This window comes from Pongo pygmaeus, chromosome 15, assembly GCF_028885625.2.
Source record: "Pongo pygmaeus isolate AG05252 chromosome 15, NHGRI_mPonPyg2-v2.0_pri, whole genome shotgun sequence".
In the NCBI taxonomy this organism is placed as follows: Eukaryota; Metazoa; Chordata; class Mammalia; order Primates; family Hominidae; genus Pongo; species Pongo pygmaeus.
In genome coordinates this window covers 17,177,717-17,195,897 of record NC_072388.2, presented here as the reverse complement: position 1 = coordinate 17,195,897, position 18,181 = coordinate 17,177,717, and the positions used below count along the sequence as shown (strand labels likewise).

The window sequence follows — 18,181 nt, the reverse complement described above, 5'->3', positions numbered from 1 at the left end:
GGAGGCATTACTGGCAGTGGGGAGGGCTGCGGGGATCATTCTGCAGCCCGAGTCTGGCTCCATGGGCAGCTCACTCCCTGCGGCGGTGTTGGCAGTCAGCTGGCACCAGTCTCCACCGGAGATTCCCACAGCCCACACGGGCGACCCATGTTTCTTTTGTGTAATCAGAGGTGACCTGATGAATAGTTACAGTTTGTCCATAGCATCTTTGTTCCCAGGAGAAAGAAAACAAATCATGATTTCTATGATCATTGCCAGGGAGTGTCTGATCTACAAAGAGGGTTTGGGTCAAAGCCAGGGCAAAGGGCAAGGCCTTGGTCTGCGAGCATTTTTCTGCAGCTGTCACTGTGGTCGGGGCTAGAGCTGGCAAGGGTCTGGGAGTCAGACGTCTCCCCCAAGACCCATCCTCTCCCCTCTAGGTAGTGTTCCCCACAGCAGAAATGATGCCTAGCCTGGCCCATACTTGGCAGGACCTGGACACCCCAGGCCAGCCATAGACCCCCCTGGCAGCTGGTCCTCCCAGGCACAGGGAAGGATCCTAAAGTTCAGCAATGGCTGTGCACCAGGCACCAGGCCTGTGCTCAGGGCTCTGCAAGCACTTCTCAGGCACTCCACACAAGGTCAGAATGACAACTGTTGCCCCCATTTCATGGATGGGTTTGGGAACACAAAGAGACAAGAAGCAAGACTGTGGCACAGCTCAAAGGCACGGGACTCGAGCCAGGTCCTCCTGCGGGGCTGTGCCCCAGCAGCTGTCAAAGAGTGTTCCTGAGTTCCCAGCAGTGAGGTCAGTGGGGAAGGGCAGTGGTCTGTGCGGTGGGAGGGAGGGAGGCAGAGGGACAGACCGACCAAGAGCAGAAGCGGTGTAGACGTGGCACATTTGGAGTCAGAAGCAGGCTCTGCATCAGATGCAGCCTCAAATCGGGGCTCTGCCTCTTTCTCACAGAGTGATCTTAACTCTCTGTGTCTCAGTTTCCTCATCTGTACCAGGAGAACACTGCTAATACCTGTCCTGTGGGGTTGTTACAAGGACCAGCTGAGAGAACGTGTGTGTTGTACTCATCACAGTGCTTGAGACAGAGTAATCATTCAGTAAATGGTGGCTGCTATCACTATTATTTACTATTATTACTTTTATTAATTCCTCTCTCCAGTGATGGGGATTTTATTTTCTCATTTATTTATTTATTTTAGAGACAGGATCTTGCTCTGACACCCAGACTGGAGTGTAGTGGTATGATCATAGTTCCCTGCAGCCTCAACTTTCTGGACTCAAGTGATCCTCCCTCCTCAGCCTCCTGAGTGGCTGGGACTACAGGTGTGCACCAACACACCTGGCTCATTTTTGTATTGTTTGTAGAGAGGGAGGTCTCCCTATGTTGCCCAGGCTGGTCTCGAACTCCTAGGCTCAGGCAGTCCTCCTGCTTTGGCCTCCCAAGGTGCTTGGATTCCAGGTGTGTGATGGGAATTTCATTTTGGTCCTTATGCCCATCCATATCTTTGTAATACTCCCCAGTGACTGTGAGAGTGCCCATTGTTCTTCTTGTCCTCAGGCCAAGGCAGAAGGGGATGTTGAGCCAGGACCCCCTCCCACCCAGCCCATCAGCATATCTGCCCCGTGTTCTGGGATATTCCAGGCTGGAGTCTCTGGCTCCATAATGCGGTGCAAGAGTGCAGATGGTGAAATACTAATGAGAATGGTGATGCGCTCCAGCACTTACTGAGGGCTCATTCTGTGCCAGGAACTTGGGCTGGGAGTGCCAGCCAGCGGCCCTGCAGGAGGCTGTGGATACCACTGCCCCCTGCTGCTCAGATCCTGCTTGACGCCAGCTTCTCAAACCTTCTCCGGCTGGCTGGACACCCCTGGGTCATGGATCTCTGCCAAGTGGGGAGTGCTGGGAGAGCAGAGCTCACTGCAGGTCTGGCCCCCCACCAGCTGTGCACACTGCCGTGGGCCTCTGCAGAAACAACCCAGGGGGCCCCTACCAGCCCCCGATCCCCAACACCCTGCACTCACTGTGCCTTGGTTACCGGGTGAATAATTTAGGCCGCTGAGTGTCGGTCATGAAATATTAAACAGCCTGTTCCTGATGCACCAGCATGTGCGTGGGGGTGACACTGGCACTGGGGTGTGGAGGCTGGCAGCCATGAGCCAGCATGTTTCTGAACATAGATACATAGCTGGGTCTTCTGTCTCCCTCATCTGTGTCGACGGGACCCCCTCTGGATCACCAGGCATGGTGCCTGCTCCCCGCACCATCATGAAGTGCCCGGCTCAGCATCAGCCCCAGCAAATGGCATCCCTGTGTCTAGGGAGTGGGGAGGGAGGAGAAATCAGTGAGTGGGGGTCCATGGGGGCTGCAGAGTCAGGGGTCTCAGTCAGAGTCAGCCTTGGGGTCTCAGGAGTCAGGGAAGTGGACACAGAACCAGGGCTTTAGGGACAGAGAGATGTCAGCTGGGAGGGGCTTAGGATATGTGTGAGAGGGAGGGAGAGGGCACACGTGACAGGGGTCAGAAGAGGGGCTAAGTCATGTTGGGAACAAGAGGGTGGGTGGAAAAAGTGGGGTAGCCTGGTGCAGGTTGATGGGCAGGCAACAAGTGGATGCGCAGCTGGATGGGTGGGTGAGGGATGAATGCGGGGTGGAGCATGTGGTTGATCTGGGGGTGAAAGACTGGGGGAGGTAGATGGGCAGGATGTGAAGTCCTGTGAAGAATTGGCGTCCTAGGCACAAAAGGTGAACTGGAACCCAATAGGTCGCAGCCCCCAACCTGGAACTTCTCCTGGCTCTGGGGTTAGGCTGTGGCTCTATCTAGTGTCCTTCGCTGGTAACTGCACCCTTGGCTGTTCACACCCAGCAGCCCAGCAGCCAGGACAGCTCTGCTGTTCCCCAGTTAGGCCCCCTCTGGGCTGGCAGAGCAAGGATAAGGGACAGTGACAGCCAAAAACTAGGCCCTAGGAGAAGCCCCTGAGACACATTCCATCTCTTCACTCCCTGCATGCCCTTATTGCCAGCCAGGCCCTGCATGCAGAGACAGATGGGTGTTCAAATGCCACTTACCAGCTGTGTGACCGAGGACAGAGCTGAGTCTGTGCCTCTGTTGTGGGACTATGGGTGATGGCACAGAGTCTCAGCCCCACCTGTGAGCCTCCCCAGCTGCAGCTGCACCATTGATTGATTCTGATTCTGGCAGGTCCCCTGCTAGGTCCCTTACCAGTGTAATCTCAGTTGATGATCACAGTAATAGTTGATGGCTGGGCGCGATGTCTCACAACTGTAAACCCAGCACTTTGGGAGGCCGAAACAGGCGGATCACTTGAGCTCAGGAGTTCGAGACCAGCCTGGCCAAGATGGCAAAACTGGGTTTCTACTAAAAATACAAAAATTAGCCAGGCGTGGTGGCACATGCCTGTAGTCCCAGCTGCTTGGGAGGCTCAGGCAGGAGAATGGCTTGAACCCAGGAGGCAGAGGTTGCAGTGAGCTGAGATTGCACCACTGCATTCCAGCCTGGATGACAGAGCAAGACTCCGTCTCAAAAATAAAAATAAAAAAAGAACATGCTTGCTAGTGCCGTAGCCCAGAGCTAGCACAGCAGAAGCATTCAGTACATAGCGGACATCCAGAAGGCTGCCACATTAACAAAAACAGCAACAACAAAACCCAGGACGTTTGACTAGCTTTGAATCTCAGATAAACAAGTTTTATTTTAGTGTAAGTATGTCCCAGGCAATATTTGGGATATAGAATACTAAAGCATTATCTATTTATCCGAAATTCAGATTGAACCGTGTGAACTGCATTTTGTCTGGCAACCCTTACCACCTGCACTCTGGGAACTCAGTCTTCTGGGGGAGGCAAAGGTCAAAGTCAGTTATGGTCGACCAAGCATGACAGGTCATGCTCATAGTGGCCCTGGGCAGTGTGGGGGAGGCCAGCAAGGGGGAAATAACTCAGGGTGGCCCTCACGGAGGAGGGATGGGTACTCAGTCCTCAAGAGGGAGGAGGATGGAAGGACATTCCAGATGGAGGGGGCACACGATGAAAGGGATAGAGGTCAGACATAGCAGGTGTGGGGACTCATGGTGACAGTGGGTGAGAGGGGAGGAGAGGCCAGCTCACATCTTTGTAGACCTCGGTTAAAAAGTGGGACCGAGGCTGGGCGCGGTGGCTCTGTAATCCCAGCACTTTGGGAGGCTGAGGCGGGCGGATCACGAGGTCAGGAGTTCGAGACCAGCCTGGTCAACATGGTGAAACCCTGTCTCTACTAAAACTACAAAAGATTAGCGGGGCGTGGTGGCGCATGCCTGTAATCCCAGCTACTCAGGAGGCTGAGGCAGAAGAATCGCTTGAACCCGGGAGGCAGAGGTTGCAGTGAGCCAAGATCCAGCCACTGCACTCCAGCCTGGGTGACAGAGATAGACTTCTCAAAAAAAAAAAAAAAAAAAGTGGGACTGAGGGCAGGGCAGTGCTGGGTGGGACGCCCTCAGGGGCCTCTGAGGGAGGGTGGCTCAGGACTCAGTCCAGGGGGCGCCCCCCTGGCTGCAGCAGGCTGGTGACAGAGCCCTCTCCCACCCACTCTCTCTGACGTCCAGGGCTCCCCGGGAGGGGACGGGGGGCGGGTGAGGAGGCCTCGGAGGGGGTGAGGCTCTGAAAGCCCACGGTGGGCGCTGTGTCTCTGCAGGGGAGTGAATGCCCAAACCAAAAACGGTGCCACGCCCCTGTACCTGGCGTGCCAGGAGGGCCACCTGGAGGTGACGCAGTACCTGGTGCAGGAATGCGGCGGAGACCCGCACGCGCGCGCCCACGACGGCATGACCCCACTGCACGCCGGGGCGCAGATGGGCCACAGCCCGGTCATCGTGTGGTTGGTGAGCTCCGGTCCCGGGCCGGGGGGAGGGGAGGCAGGGCGGAGCCGGCAGGGCGGGGAGTGGAGGGAGCGGGGTCATCGGGGTGGGGCGGGGGACCGGGGACCAGGCCTGCAGGAGCCTGGCCCCCAGCCCCCGCCCCCTCTCCCCGCCCCTCCCGCCCAGGTGAGCTGCACGGACGTGAGCCTGTGGGAGCAGGACAAAGACTGCGCCACCGCCATGCACTTCGCGGCGAGCCGCGGCCACACCAAGGTGCTCAGCTGGCTGCTGCTGCACGGCGGGGAGATCTCGGCTGACCTGTGGGGCGGGACCCCGCCGCACGACGCCGCCGAGAACGGGGAGCTAGAGGTCAGCTCGGGCCGGGGTGGGGGCGCGCGCCCTCTGCTGGCACGGCGCTCTCGGCATGGCCCTGCCTGGGCGCGGGGGTCCCAGCTCGCGGCCGCGGCCGGGTCCTTACTGCGTGCCCCGCAGTGCTGCCAGATCCTGGTAGTGAACTGCGCGGAGCTGGACGTCCGCGACCGCGACGGGTACACGGCCGCCGACCTGTCGGACTTCAACGGCCACGGCCACTGCACCCGCTACCTGCGCACGGTGGAGAAACTGGTACGATCCCTGCGCTGCTCCTGTCGCATTCTCTCTTCTCGCCCCTCCACTCCAGTGGTGGGTGTCGTCACCCCTTTTACCAAGGAGGAAGCTGAGGTTCAGGGACGTGAAGCCCGCTACCCCACACGACCTCTCAGCCTAGAACCACTGCCTACTGGGGACTGAGGGAGTAGAGGCACAAAGGTTAATGGAAAGAGAACAGGGAAGAACAGGGTCACCCCAAGGGGTAAGGCTGGAGAAATCACCAGACAGGCCCCATTGGGAACAGGCAGGCTCATTCACCTACCCATAGACATTAGCTTGGGTATAACTCACAGCCACCCTCTGCAGAAGAGAGTGTAAGTGTCCCGTTCCACATATGGATAAAGTGAGTCTGCTGGGCACCAGGATCCCATCACCAGTAAGTGGCAGAGTGGAGAACCTACCTTGATGGCCTGACCAGGAGCCACCTCTCGGCCCCTGCATCATATATTTGCTGACTTCATGGCTGGGTCATAACTGGAAACCCATGCTACTCTTTTAAAATTATGTTATTATGGTGAGACAGCCACGAAGTGACCTACTGGGACTTGAACTCAGCTGTGGATGTCTCCAAGTGAGGGCTCTGCACCATCTGGTACAATGCCTGCTTTGAGGCAATAGGCAGGGAAGAGAGTGGGCCTCGCAGCCAACCCCAAAAGGATGCGGACCAACTCCATGGGGCAGCCTGGCCGTGGAGGGGCTGTGAAATGAGGCCCGGAGAGAAGAAGGCAGATGGTCTGTGCTCTGAGCACTGTCTGTCCATCTGCCCTCCCTGCCAGCACAGGGGGATGGTCCTGGCTCTGGGAGCTGCAGAACACAGCAAGGCCCAGAGGCCAGAGGCTGCAGGTGGGCCTGAGGATGAACTTCCCCCCAAGAAAGAGTCTCTGAAAGAGAATGAATGGCCCAGCAGGTAGTGAGCACTCTGTCACTAGGGTATATAAGCCGGAATGGACACCGGGAAGGGCATTTCTGCATCAATGGTGGATCCCCTTCAGTTAAGAGAGTCTGTGACTCTGTTGAGGGACCGTGGGGGGTGGCACCAGAGTCCAGGGCACCTGAGGGCCTCTCTGGATGCAGCTGCTAGTGGTCATAGGACAGCAAACACTATTCATTGGATTCTGACTTAGGCAGGTACCCTGCCGAGTGCCTTAAAGGTGTAATCTCAGTTACCCTTCACAGTACATTAAAAAAATAGTTGGCTGGGTGCAGTGGCTCAGGCCAGGCACTGTGGCTCATGCCTGTAATCCCAGAACTTTGGGAGGCCGAGGCTGGCAGATCACGAGGTCAGTAGGTCAAGACTATCCTGGCCAACATGGCGAAACCCCGTATCTACTAAAAATACAAAAAAAAAAAAAAAATTAGCCAGGTGTGGTAGCACACGCTTGTAGTCCCAGCTACTCGGGAGGCTGAGGCAGGAGAATCGCTTGAACCCAGGAGGTGGAGGTTGCAGTAAGCCAAGATCATGCCACTGCACTCCAGCCTGGTGACAGGGCAAGACTCCGTCTAAAAATAAAATAAAATAAAAAAGTTGACAGGCCGAGTGTGGTGGCTCATGCCTGCACTTTGAGAAGCTGAGGCAGGTGGATCACCTGAAGTCAGGGTTCAAGACCAGCCTGGTCAACATGATGAAACCCCATCTCTACCAAAAATACAAAAATTAGCTGGGTGTGGTGGCGGTCGCCTGTCATTCCAACTACTTGGGAGGCTGAGGCAGGAGAATTGCTTTATCTCAGGAGGTCGAGGTTGCAGTGAGCCGAGACCGGGCCACTGCACTCCAGCCTGGGCAACAAGAACGAAACTCCGTCTAAAAAAAAAAAAAAAGTTGACGGTATGGCATTTACTGGGCGCCATGTCCTGGAGCTCAGCAGAGCAAGTAGTGCTGTTACCCCCATTTGCAGATAAAGAAACTTAGGCACAAAAAGCATAGGTGACTCGCCCAAAATAGCTAGTAAGTTGGGGAGGGGAAGTTTGAAGCCACTGTCCCAGACTGCAGAGCTGGGTGGCTCAGGCCAGGCGCAGTACACCTGCTGTGTCCCAGCCTCTTATCTGCTGTCTACAGGGGTCAGGGCTTGGTGCCCTCAGCACCCACTGCTGTTGCCCAGGTAAAGAGCACCTTTGGGTGCTGCCCACGCCACCTCCTATGGCTCCCCTGACTCCTGCAGTAGGTAGCAGGGCCTGGTCCCCTGGAATGGGTGGGGTGTGTGTGCCCTGGTCCCCTCACTCAAGCAGGACCAGCTGCGGCAGGGACAGATCCAAACCACAGAAGACGCTGGCCCAGAAAAGGCAAACACTCCCGCAGAGCCCCTAATTACGGGGCCAATGAGCGCGGCCGCCAAGCCGTTACCTGCTGCCAGGCCTGCCTCTCTCTCCCAGGGGGCTTGTGACACTTCTTAGGCAGGGAGGGGGCACGGGGCAAGGAGGTGCAGGTCTGGGCAGGAGGCAGCGGAGCAAGCGGGCTTGCCGGCAGCAGGGGCAGCATGGGCAATGTAAGCAGGGCCCCCACCACAGCCCCCTCTGCACCGGGAGGGGACAGGCCTGTGGTCAGACGCACAGACCGGGCAGGGCGGGGGAATAGCAGGCCTGGCAGCCTGAGCTCTGGCTGCCCATCACTGCTCAGCTGGCCATCCAGGCCCCACCCTTACCCAAAGGTCCCCATCAGGAGACAGGCCGGGCTGGTGTTGGGAGTCTGCCCCAGGTCCCAGGTCCAGCGGGGAGAGCCGGCTTGCCAGCCAGGTAACTAGGGATGGGCCTGTGCTGTGCCCCTCCCCATGGAGCCTCTGCCGATCCGTGAGGGAGAAGGCAGATCTCCTGGCAGTTCTCCCCTTGGGGTGCAGCTCAAGGCCCCCTCCTCGTTGATCTCTCTACCCTCCTAATCAGGGAGGAGCCAGGGGAGGGAGTTTCCCAGGAACCTGGGTCCTGCTGCCTGGCAGGGCTGGGCTTGAATCTTAACCTGGAGGAACCTGAGAGACCCTCTAGTGATGGGGAAGAGACCCCAGAGAGGGGTGTGGCTTGGCCAAGATCCCATGGGGAAGGCATGGCTGAGTAGGACCCTGGCCTGGAGAGCAACGCATCTTGGGGTGCTGTTGCCTTCATGGCCTCCCTGCCGCCCCTTCAGAGCGTGGAGCACCGCGTGCTCTCCCGGGATCCATCCGTGGAGCTGGAGGTGAAGCAGCCGAATTCAGGCATGTCCTCACCCAACACCATGGTCCAGCCTCTGAACTTTGACCTCAGCTCGCCCACCAGCACCCTCTCCAACTACGACTCCTGCTCCTCCAGCCACTCCAGCATCAAGGGCCAGCACCCTCCACGTGGTGAGTGTGCCCAGGAGGAAGAGGGGGAGGGAGAGCAGACTGAAGCCAGACTACTGGGCTGTGAGGGTTGGCCTTGGGCCAGCCTGCCACAGCCAATATCGGAGACCACCCTCATCACTTGCTTTTAAACATGGGGAGGTGACACCCTTTCTGGTGAGAGACAGATGTCACTCATACTTGTGTGTGCTCATCACAAACATACATGTACATCCACATGTACTCTCCCCACCCACAAAATCCACGTGTGCCGCCCACCATTCAATATTCTTAGCTACTCACACACAAAAGCACACACTTGTACATGTGTACATACAGCATACAGATATGAACACACATACAGAGCCATGCTAATATCCGCACACACCCACCTTAACAGAAGCACACAATGCTCTATTTCCATACTACAGATATGCACACACACACACAACCATGTCCACAGAGCAATGCACACACATTCGTTAATACAAAGAAGCATGTGCACAAATGCGTACACACTCAAACATACACAAATGCACAATCGCCTCGGCAGACTGCAGGCTTGTGTGTACACACACCCTGACCATGCCCTGAGCATGGGCGTCCGTCCACTTGCAATGCCTGCTTCACGCCGCCAGATGGTGGCCTCCAGACCTGGCAGGGGTGCCCTGCAAAGATTGGATGTGGCCATCCATACGCCCAAGGAGTAGACACTCCCCTTACAGGTGACCCTGCCCTCTAGACACACCAAAGCCTCCAGTGCTTCCCCTCCAAACTGGAGTGCCTGGTCTTCCCCCAATAAGTGCTGGGCTGGGGCAGGGCAGGGCCAGGGAGAGGAAGCCCAGCAATGCCAGGGGCCACAGCAGGTGTACCAAGTCGTACCCAGAGCCCACCTTGGCACTCGGCAAGTTGTTTCCAGGTGGTGGAGAGTCTCAGTCTTGGGGGACAGCCTGTCTGCATGCTCCCAAATCTGGCCCTTCCTTCTGCCTCCCCAGGCCTTTCCAACACTAGAGCTGCAGACACACAGAGCTACATGGACATGCTGAACGCGGAGCTGGGCCTGCCTCGGGGCACGATTGGGAAGCCCACACCCCCACCACCCCCACCCAGCTTCCCCCTACCATCCCCACCCCCAGGCACCCAACTGCCCCCACCCCCACCTGGCTACCCAGCTCCCAAGCCTCCTGTGGGACCACAGGCAGCTGACATCTACATGCAGACCAAGAACAAACTCCGCCACGTGGAGACAGAGGCCCTCAAGAAGGAGGTAGTGAGCCCTCAACCCCTGCCTGCCTCCCAGCAGGGGGACTGGGCTGATGGGGGCCAGTGAGGCCAAAGGCCTGGCCTCACTAGTGGGCAGAGGGTGGGGGGTCCCTGAGTCCATGGCATGTTCAAGAGTCAAAGCTCCTGGCGAGTCCCACGAGGCATCAGGGCTGGACACTGGACTGGGAGGAGAGTAAGAGCAGGTCACTGCCCTCCATGGGAGCTGGGGGGTGAAGGACGCAGGTCCAGACAGCTGTGCCTCCCCAGGAACTGAGCCTGTGCCACCTCTTGCACAGAGTGGCCGGGTTGTCATGGAGTTGACAGAGAATGCATGGAGACTGCCCCTCCCCAAGCATGCCCCCAGCCCCCACAGCCCCAGGCTCAGTCGGAGAGTGTCACCCAAGGGAGGTGGCTGCCAGGTGGAAGGTGCCAGTGGCATGGCTGTGGAGGTAAGGGCTGGAAGGAGGGTGGCGGGAAGGTGAGCAGGCCCTAGCAGGGCTGGGCGCCTACCGGCAGTGGGGGCTGGGAGGAAGTGAAGCTGTGGCTGGTTGCAGTTTAGGGCTTGAGCTCCTGGGGGAAAGGGCCAGGCCTGAGCTGGGAGCCCTGGAGGGAAGCGAGCCTGTGTGGAGAGGATGAGGCCAGTGTGGGCAGGTGGAGTGTGAGGCGCCAAGGGATGTCTGGGGCCTGCAGCCGCCTGGCTGAGGCTCTGGAGCAAGGGTTGGGGCAGAGGTCTGGTCTGAGCAATTCTGGGTATCCTGGGCAGGGTGCCCTGGGGAACACTGGCGTTCTGGCCACAGGAACAAAGCAAGGATGGTCTAAGAGGTGAGGGGACAGCCTGAGGTCACAGGTGGCCAGATGTGGTGTGGCAGCTCCCTGGGGTCCTGCTGGAGCCTGGGACCTTGCAGTTCTCTCTGAAGCCCAAGGCAAAGCCACCCCAGGGCCAATTCATACAAGGTGACTCAGGTCACAAGACCAGTGGGCAAGGGAGGCATGGGAGGGACACCGAACCTGCAGGCCAGCTCCAGTAGCTGCCCTCTTCATGCCACCTTAGACCAAGCTCCCACAGTGGCTTCCCCTTTCATCTCTGGGAGGCAGAGGGGGCCGGGCGGGTAGGGCTGCAGGGGCCCTGGAATCGCTGAGCTCCCAGCACAGACTGTGGGCCCCGCCCAAATCCACAGGACAGGTGGCCCAGCCAGTGCCCCGTCTCCACCGCTGAGCCCAAGTGCCAGGTCTGCGTGGTCCCCTCCTGGCTGTGTGAGCCTCCTCCCGGCTGTGTGCGTCCCTCCCAGCTGTGTGTGCCCCTCCCGTCTGTGTGCGTCCCTCCTGGCTGTGCGCGTGCTGGGCCGCAGGCGCCAGGGCCCGGGCGGGGAAGCTCTACAAAGGGCTCTTTGTGTCGCCGCGGCGCCTCCCGCGCGGGTGCCTGACCGCTGGCGGGAGCAGGGTCGTGGCGTCGGAGCCTCCGGGCTGCAGGGGGCGCGGAGCGGGCGGGTTGGCCCCGAAAACAAATCCTGCGGTGTCGCGTTTCCTGCAACGTGAGCCAGGTCGGGCGGGGTGAAGGGTCTGAGGCCACCGCAGGGACGCGTGGGCTGGAGAGTGGGGCAGGGGACAGCCCCCACCCGGTCACTCAGTCTTTGGCCCGGCCGCCTCACTCTCCCTCACTGAGCTGGGCCTAGTTGGGGGCGGCTGCGACGGGGCGGGAAGCGGCGCTGTCACCGGATCCCGCCTTACGGCCCCTGAAATCCGAGGCTTGAGCGCGGGTGTCGGTGTCGCTTTCGTGGATGGCGATGGTTTCCAGATGCAGGAGGGGAAGGGTGGGGACGCGACACGGAGCCAGGAGCCAACTATGAGAGGCCCCCTCTGCCCACGGTCAGCCCTCTCCCGTCTCGGGCGGGGATGAAGGTGGGGGCTCAGCTCCCAGCTTAGGGAGAGGCGCAGGGGGCGGGGTCACATCTGGCCGGGGGCGGGTGCAGAGCCAAGGCCAGGTGTGGCAGAGTAGTTGGCGCCCCCGTGGCATCCGCGACGGCTGGCGGGGTTCGGCCTGGGATTAGCGGGCACCGGGTGATGTCAGGCCGTCGGAGCCCATAGGTTGGCTGTGCGCGGGCGTCTGTAACTTGAGAGGAAGTATCAGGTAACGCAGGTGTCGGGTCCTGCCGCCCCCGCCGCCAGGTGCACAGGGAGGGCCACCAGCACCGTGGCAGGTAGGAGCAGCCCCCGGACGGGCAACCGGGGTCCGGAGCAAGCCGGAGCCTCGGAGAGCACAGGCTCTGGAGGGGGCTCCCTCCGGCCCGGGACCCCCGAAAGACAGGGCTCCGCGGAGCCCTGGGGACCCGCAGTCCTTCTGACAGCCGAGAGTGGAGTGCAGCCGAGAGCCTAGTGAAGGCTCAGCTGGGAGGTGCCCCTTCTCTAGCTCCCCCTGGCCTCGGGGCTGGGCCACCCCGCCCCTGGGCCCGCCCCTTCTGGCCTCAGTGGGGGCCCCTGTGCCCCTTGGCCTGTGCCCAGAACCCCTCCCTGTAAGGCGGGTGGAGCCTGCCCTTCCGCCGAGGCCCCCATGAACCTCGCCCGCTGCCCACCGTGAGAACAGGGGGTCTAGGAAGTCGGCTGCTGCACCCCCCGACGGCCGCTGGCCGCGAGTCCCCAGGAGGTGAAGAGCTGGGCGGGGAGACGTGGGGGCGCCTACCGGGCAGGTGCCCGAGCCCCATCGGTCACGGCCAGGACGGGCTGCGGAGGCAGGATTCCAGCCGCAAGCCCCGCGCCTTCAGCAAGCAGCTCAGCACGGGGGACTACTACCGGCAGCTGGGCCGCTGCCCGGGCGAGACGCTGGTCCCACGCCCGGGCATGGCGCACAGCGAGGAGGTTCGTGCCCGCCAGCCCGCGCCCGCCGGCTGCCCGCAGCTCACTCGAAGGCCCCTCCGCTCCCCCGCAGGCGGCGCAGCCGTCGCGGATGCTACAGGGGCGCCAACTACTCTACCACACCTGGCCGCGGCTCTGCATCCGCCCCCGGCCAGATGTGACCCCGAACCCTGCGCCTCTCCCTAAGCTGGGAGCTGAGCCCCCACCTTCATCCCCGCAGGCGGAACTCCCTGGGAACCACGTGCCTAACGGCTGCGCCGCGGACCCCAAGGCGTCCAGGGAGTTGCCCCCGCCGCCCCCGCCGCCATAACCGCCGCCGCCCCTGCCCCAGGCCAGGAGTTCGCCGTCGGTGGTCCCGCCTCTGCCCCTGGAGGGCGCTGGCCCTGTCTGCTGGCAGCGCCGCTCCTCCTCGTCCACAGGCCGTGAGTAGGGGCAGGTTGAGGGGTGGGGGGTGGCGCTAGCCCTGAAAGGGGAGGGAAATCTAGACACCGCCCCCTCCCCAGCTGTCACTGCCCCGGTCCTTCCTCTTCTACATGTCTTCCGGCCACCCCTACCCCATTGAGTACTTGACCCTAAGAGAGGGCTCTGGGTTGCTTGAGGTCCTGCCAAAGCAGGACCGGGCTGCAAGGCCTGGGGCAAGTCCCTTCCCCAATCTGGGCCTGCCTCCCACCCCCTAGCTGTGTGGCCTGGGCAAGTCCCCTCCCCTCTCTGGGCCTGCCTCCCACCGGCTAGAAAGGGCCTTCCAGCTCTGGCGCTGGTATTTCCCATGAGCTGGTGCTGGTGTTTCTGATGAGCTGGTAATGGAGGGACACTTGATGTAGAACCAGCTTCAGAGAGGCCCCACAGCTGGCCACCCTTCCCCTTGCCCCGTCTATCCTGAGCCTCTATTTCTCTCTCCACGTCTTTCTCTTGTCTTTCCAAGCAGCACAGACCTGAAACCTTCTTAGATATGCCAGGAACTCTTCCTAGCCAGTTCCTGCCAGGGGCCCTGGGCCAGCCAGAGCCTCGCTATGGGGGCAAAGCTGTGACCCACCATGTTTCCCCCTCCCTCCCGGGTGACTTCCCTAGGCATCCTTTTTTAAGAGCTAGACTGGTGCAGGATTCCTGGGCTTCTTTTCTATAGGGTGGGACAGTGTCCCCCTGCCAGGACACCTAGAAGGCCCAGGACAGGGTGCCCAGATGTGGTGCTCCCTTCCCAGCCACTCAGGGCAGAGATCATGCTTAGTGGCACCCCCAAAGTTTCATCTCCCTGACTAGGAGTGCAGAGCAGAGCTTGTCCCCCTACAGTTCCTATTGGAGCCCCAGCCCCTGCAGATCAGAGCCCATGGAAGCATGTCCAGCACCTGCTGAGCCTCCTTCTCCTTCCCTCCACAGCCTGCAGCAGGGCTGGATTTAAGGGCGGAGAAAAATACACTCTGGGCTTCCCCAGACACCCCCACCCAGCACATCCAGGGCTGGGTGCCCTATCCCAACCCAGTGCCAAGGTGGAGGCCCTTGCTAGGGGCTACAGCCAGTGGTGGCCCTGCCCAGCCCTCAGGGGCACCAGCCAAGCCAGGAACTCCATGGACCACCCTCATGGGGCCCCAGAGCAGCCTGAGCCAGGGTCAGTTGGGCAGAAAAGCTCCTCCTCTCTTCTCCACTTCCCCACTACTGTTCTCCCTGGCCCGCTCCCTGTCCCCTGCTGTCCCAGTCTCATCCTGGCCCCCTCTCCCTCCTAACTCTGCTGTCACTTCTCTCCTCTTGGTCCCTAGAAGTGAGAGTCCTGAGGCACAGCAAGAGTGAGTAGTTGCATGTGCGGCTCCTGGCTGAGGCTGAGGCACGGGGTGGGGGGAAGAGGCAGGAAAAGCAAGGCAGGAGGGGCCCAGACTTGAGGAAAGGGCAGGGGCAGGGGCTGGCAGGCGAGAGAACCTCGATGCGTGGGTGGGGCCTTGCACCTCATACCTATCCTCATACCCACATATGCACCCAAGCATTCTGCGCCTGGCTGATGGTTTTGCCTACGTAAATGAGCCAGCCACACCGATTTTCCCTTTCTCCTACTCTTCTCCTCCCGGTGACTGCATTCTGGGATCTCCAGCCTGGGAATCCAAGAGCTGTCGGCCCATTTATTCCTCCCTCCCAGACCTGACCCCTTCATCAGGGCTCAAGAGACCTCTCTCTCCAAATCTCCATTCCCCTCCTCCGGCTAAGCCGGAAAATACACCCTCTGCCCTGGGTGTTTGCATATTACCCGCCTGCCCTTCTTCCTGGGTGCCTCCTGTAGCCTTAGTAAGGGCTCTGCTTTCCCCTAGAGCTGAGCCATGCTTTGCCATAAATGTGCTCCCGGCTTGCAACCAATGTGTCTGCTTGTGCGTCTGTCTGTGGCTGTGGTGGGGAGGGAGGGGACCAGGTGGGTACTTGCACTCTGGGGTCCGGACTCTGCATGTCCATGGAGGCCCCAATGGACTCAGTTCAAGGGTCACTGAGGCTTTGCTGATGTAGGGAGAGGGCCAGAGGGAGGCTCCACCCCAGCCGGGCTGAGCCAGGGAACCTGGGACAAAGGTCGGGTGGCTGATTCCAGGTAGTGTTTTGGAGCTGGGCAGTCAATGGCTGGGCGGAAATATATGCCCAAGAGCCACCATGAACTCCCAGGGGCCTCCAGGCAGGGGCCCTCCATCCCGTGAGTAGGGTGGGGAGGATGGTGGGGTTGCCACAGTCGGGGAACCAAGGGCCCGCCTCTGGGGGCCCTGAAAGCTGCCTGCGGGACCTGGGATCTGGAGAGCTGCCCGCTGGCGCCGAGGATGGGCACCCATCCAATCTTGGCTGGGGAAGGGGGCTGCAGAGGGGCGGGTGAGGGGTGGCAGGGATGCAGCCCCACCCTGGCCAGTGCCTCATCTCCTGCGTCCGCATAGGCACCAAGTCTTTCAATATGATGTTCCTGATGGGCGACAACTCGGAGCTACTGGCTGAGATTAAGGCAGGCAACAGCCTGAAGCTGACGCCGCAGAGCAAGGGGCTGATCACAGTGTTCTCAGGCAGCGGGCAGCCGGCCTTCCAGATAGGCAGACCTAGCAGGAGCCTGCGACCCGGCTTCCCTGGCCTTAGGCCACCGGGCGCTCAGCCCCACTGCTTCTCCCTGCAGCCCGATTCGCCGCTGCCATCTGTGTCACCTGCACTGTCACCAGTCTGGAGCCCCACACCGCCAGCTGTGGGGTTTCAGCCGCTGCTCAATGGAAGCTTGCTTCCTGTGCCACCCACTACTCCTGAGCCGGGGGTGCAGCTGGACGTGGAGGCGCTCATCCCCAGGCACGATGAGCAGGGTCGGCCCATGCCCGAGTGGAAGTGCCAGGTGATGGTGGGCAAGATGCAGCTGAAGATGTAGGAGGAGGAGGAGCAGAGGCAGAAGGTGGTGGGGTGGGGTGCCCAGGGAGCCCTGGGGTCTGCATCTGGATGCACAGCCCATCCCCCACACCAGCCCCAACACCAACCTCGGGACCTCCTATTTTCTTTCTTTCTTTCTTTTTCTTTTTCTTTTTTTTTCTTGAGACAGAGTCTTGCTCTCTCGCCCAGGCTGGAGTGCAGTGGCGCGATCTCCGCTCACTGCAACCTTTGCCTCCTGGGTTCAAATGATTCTCCTGCCTCAGCCTCCCAGGTAGCTGAGATTACAGGCGCATGCCACCACGCCCAGCTAATTTTTTTGTATTTTTATTAGAGACGGGGTTTCACCATGTTTGGCCAGGGCTGGGATTACAGGCATGAGCCACCGTGCCTGGCCATTTTCTTTAGGGAAAGCAGGGTGGCATGACCCCGTTTGGGGCTTGTCCCAGTCTCCACACACACCCCCAGCAGCTTGTCCTTGGAAGTGAGACAGCAGCCTTTCTCAGACTCTCCTTCACCTGCCTAGCACCTGGGATCTGGTTAAAAGGCCTGTTTGGATTCAGGAGGTCTGGGCGGGGCTGAGGCTCTGCATTTCTAGCCAGCTCCTGGGTGAGGCTGCTGATGACGCTGGTCCAAGGACCACACTGAATAGCCAAGAGGGCTCTGGTCTCAGTCTTAGGGACCTGGGCTCGATTGCTGCGCTGCCGCCTTCCAGCTGCAGATACTGAGCCTCATCCAACCTCAGTTTCCTTCTCTGTAAGGTGGGCTGATCAGCACCAGCTGGCAGGATGAGTTGCCTTCCATTCATCCAACAACTAATCCCCGAATGCCATTTATTTTTATTTTTTATTTATTTTTTTGAGACAGGGTCTCACTCTGTCACTGAGGCTGGAGTACAGTGGTGTGATCTTGACTCACTGCTACTTCCGCCTCCTGGGTTCAAGTGATTCTCCCGCCTCAGCCTCCCGAGTAGCTGGGACTACAGATGCCCGCCAACCACACCCGGCTAATTTTTGTATTCTTAGTAGAGATGGGGTTTCACCATGTTGGCCAGGCTGGTCTCGAACTCCTGGCCTCAAGTGATCCGCCCGCCTCGGCCTCCCAAAGTGCTGGGATTACAGGCGTGAGCCACCACGCCTGGCCCCCGAGTGCCATTTATGTGCTCCACACACTTGTAGCCTCTGGGGATTCATGGTTAACATATCAAGGCCTGCTCTAAGGTGGCTGCGGACATGTGTGCAAGTCACCAAGCACACAAAATGGGGCAGTGTGAGAGAGTGGGTGGCAGTGGAGAGAAGTACCTGGGCTGATGCAACACAGCCAGCTGCAATGGGGAACGCAGGGGACTGGGGCAGCCCTAACGGGCCACCTTATATGTGTGCTGGGGGGTGTGTTAGGGAAGGAGGAGGTGATGTCTAAGGTGACACTTGGAAGATGAGTGAGGGGTGGCCAGGAGGAGAGGGGGCTGAAGAGCCGCAGGTGGGACAGGGCAGTCTGGAAGTGAGAGTGGATGTGGCCCTGACTGTCCTGGAGGAAGGGGGTCGCTGAGCTGGAGAGACCTCAGTGGGGGCCAGGTTACCAAGACCTGGACAGAGACCCAGAAGAGAACGGACTTTCTCCTGGAGCACTGGGGAGCCGGGTGCGGGGAGTGTTAAGCAGGGAAGAGGCTGCTTCCTATTTGTATGTGGGGAGTGGATCCCATAGGGTCAAGATGAATCAGGGACCTCTGTGGAGGCGATGGCAGGCCCAGGGGGGGAAACTGGACATCAGAGGTGGAGAAAAGTGAGCAAATGAGAATATTACGGCGCCCAGCTGTCCAGCAGGACAGAGGGAGGGGAAGGGTGGGCAGCTCAGTGGAAGCTGCAGCTGCAGCCTCTTTAAGAGCGGAGTGGCCTCTCATTCTGCACAGAAAACATTGACCACAGGGAGCGGAAGG

General features: G+C 59.9%; 1 protein-coding gene across 1 annotated transcript in view; it reads left to right on the top strand.

The window, feature by feature from the left end:
- LOC129013201 (espin-like) overlaps nucleotides 1-18,181 on the top strand; it is a 35,586-nt gene that overhangs the window by 7,855 nt on the left and 9,550 nt on the right. The window contains 12 exon segments of the mRNA XM_063652120.1: nucleotides 4,681-4,867; nucleotides 5,030-5,212; nucleotides 5,336-5,467; nucleotides 8,604-8,799; nucleotides 9,771-10,042; nucleotides 10,335-10,516; nucleotides 11,328-11,551; nucleotides 11,667-11,904; nucleotides 12,205-12,389; nucleotides 12,554-12,891; nucleotides 13,109-13,310; nucleotides 15,780-16,273. Of these exon segments, the coding sequence (XP_063508190.1) occupies nucleotides 4,681-4,867; nucleotides 5,030-5,212; nucleotides 5,336-5,467; nucleotides 8,604-8,799; nucleotides 9,771-10,042; nucleotides 10,335-10,516; nucleotides 11,328-11,551; nucleotides 11,667-11,904; nucleotides 12,205-12,389; nucleotides 12,554-12,891; nucleotides 13,109-13,310; nucleotides 15,780-16,273 (2,833 nt within the window).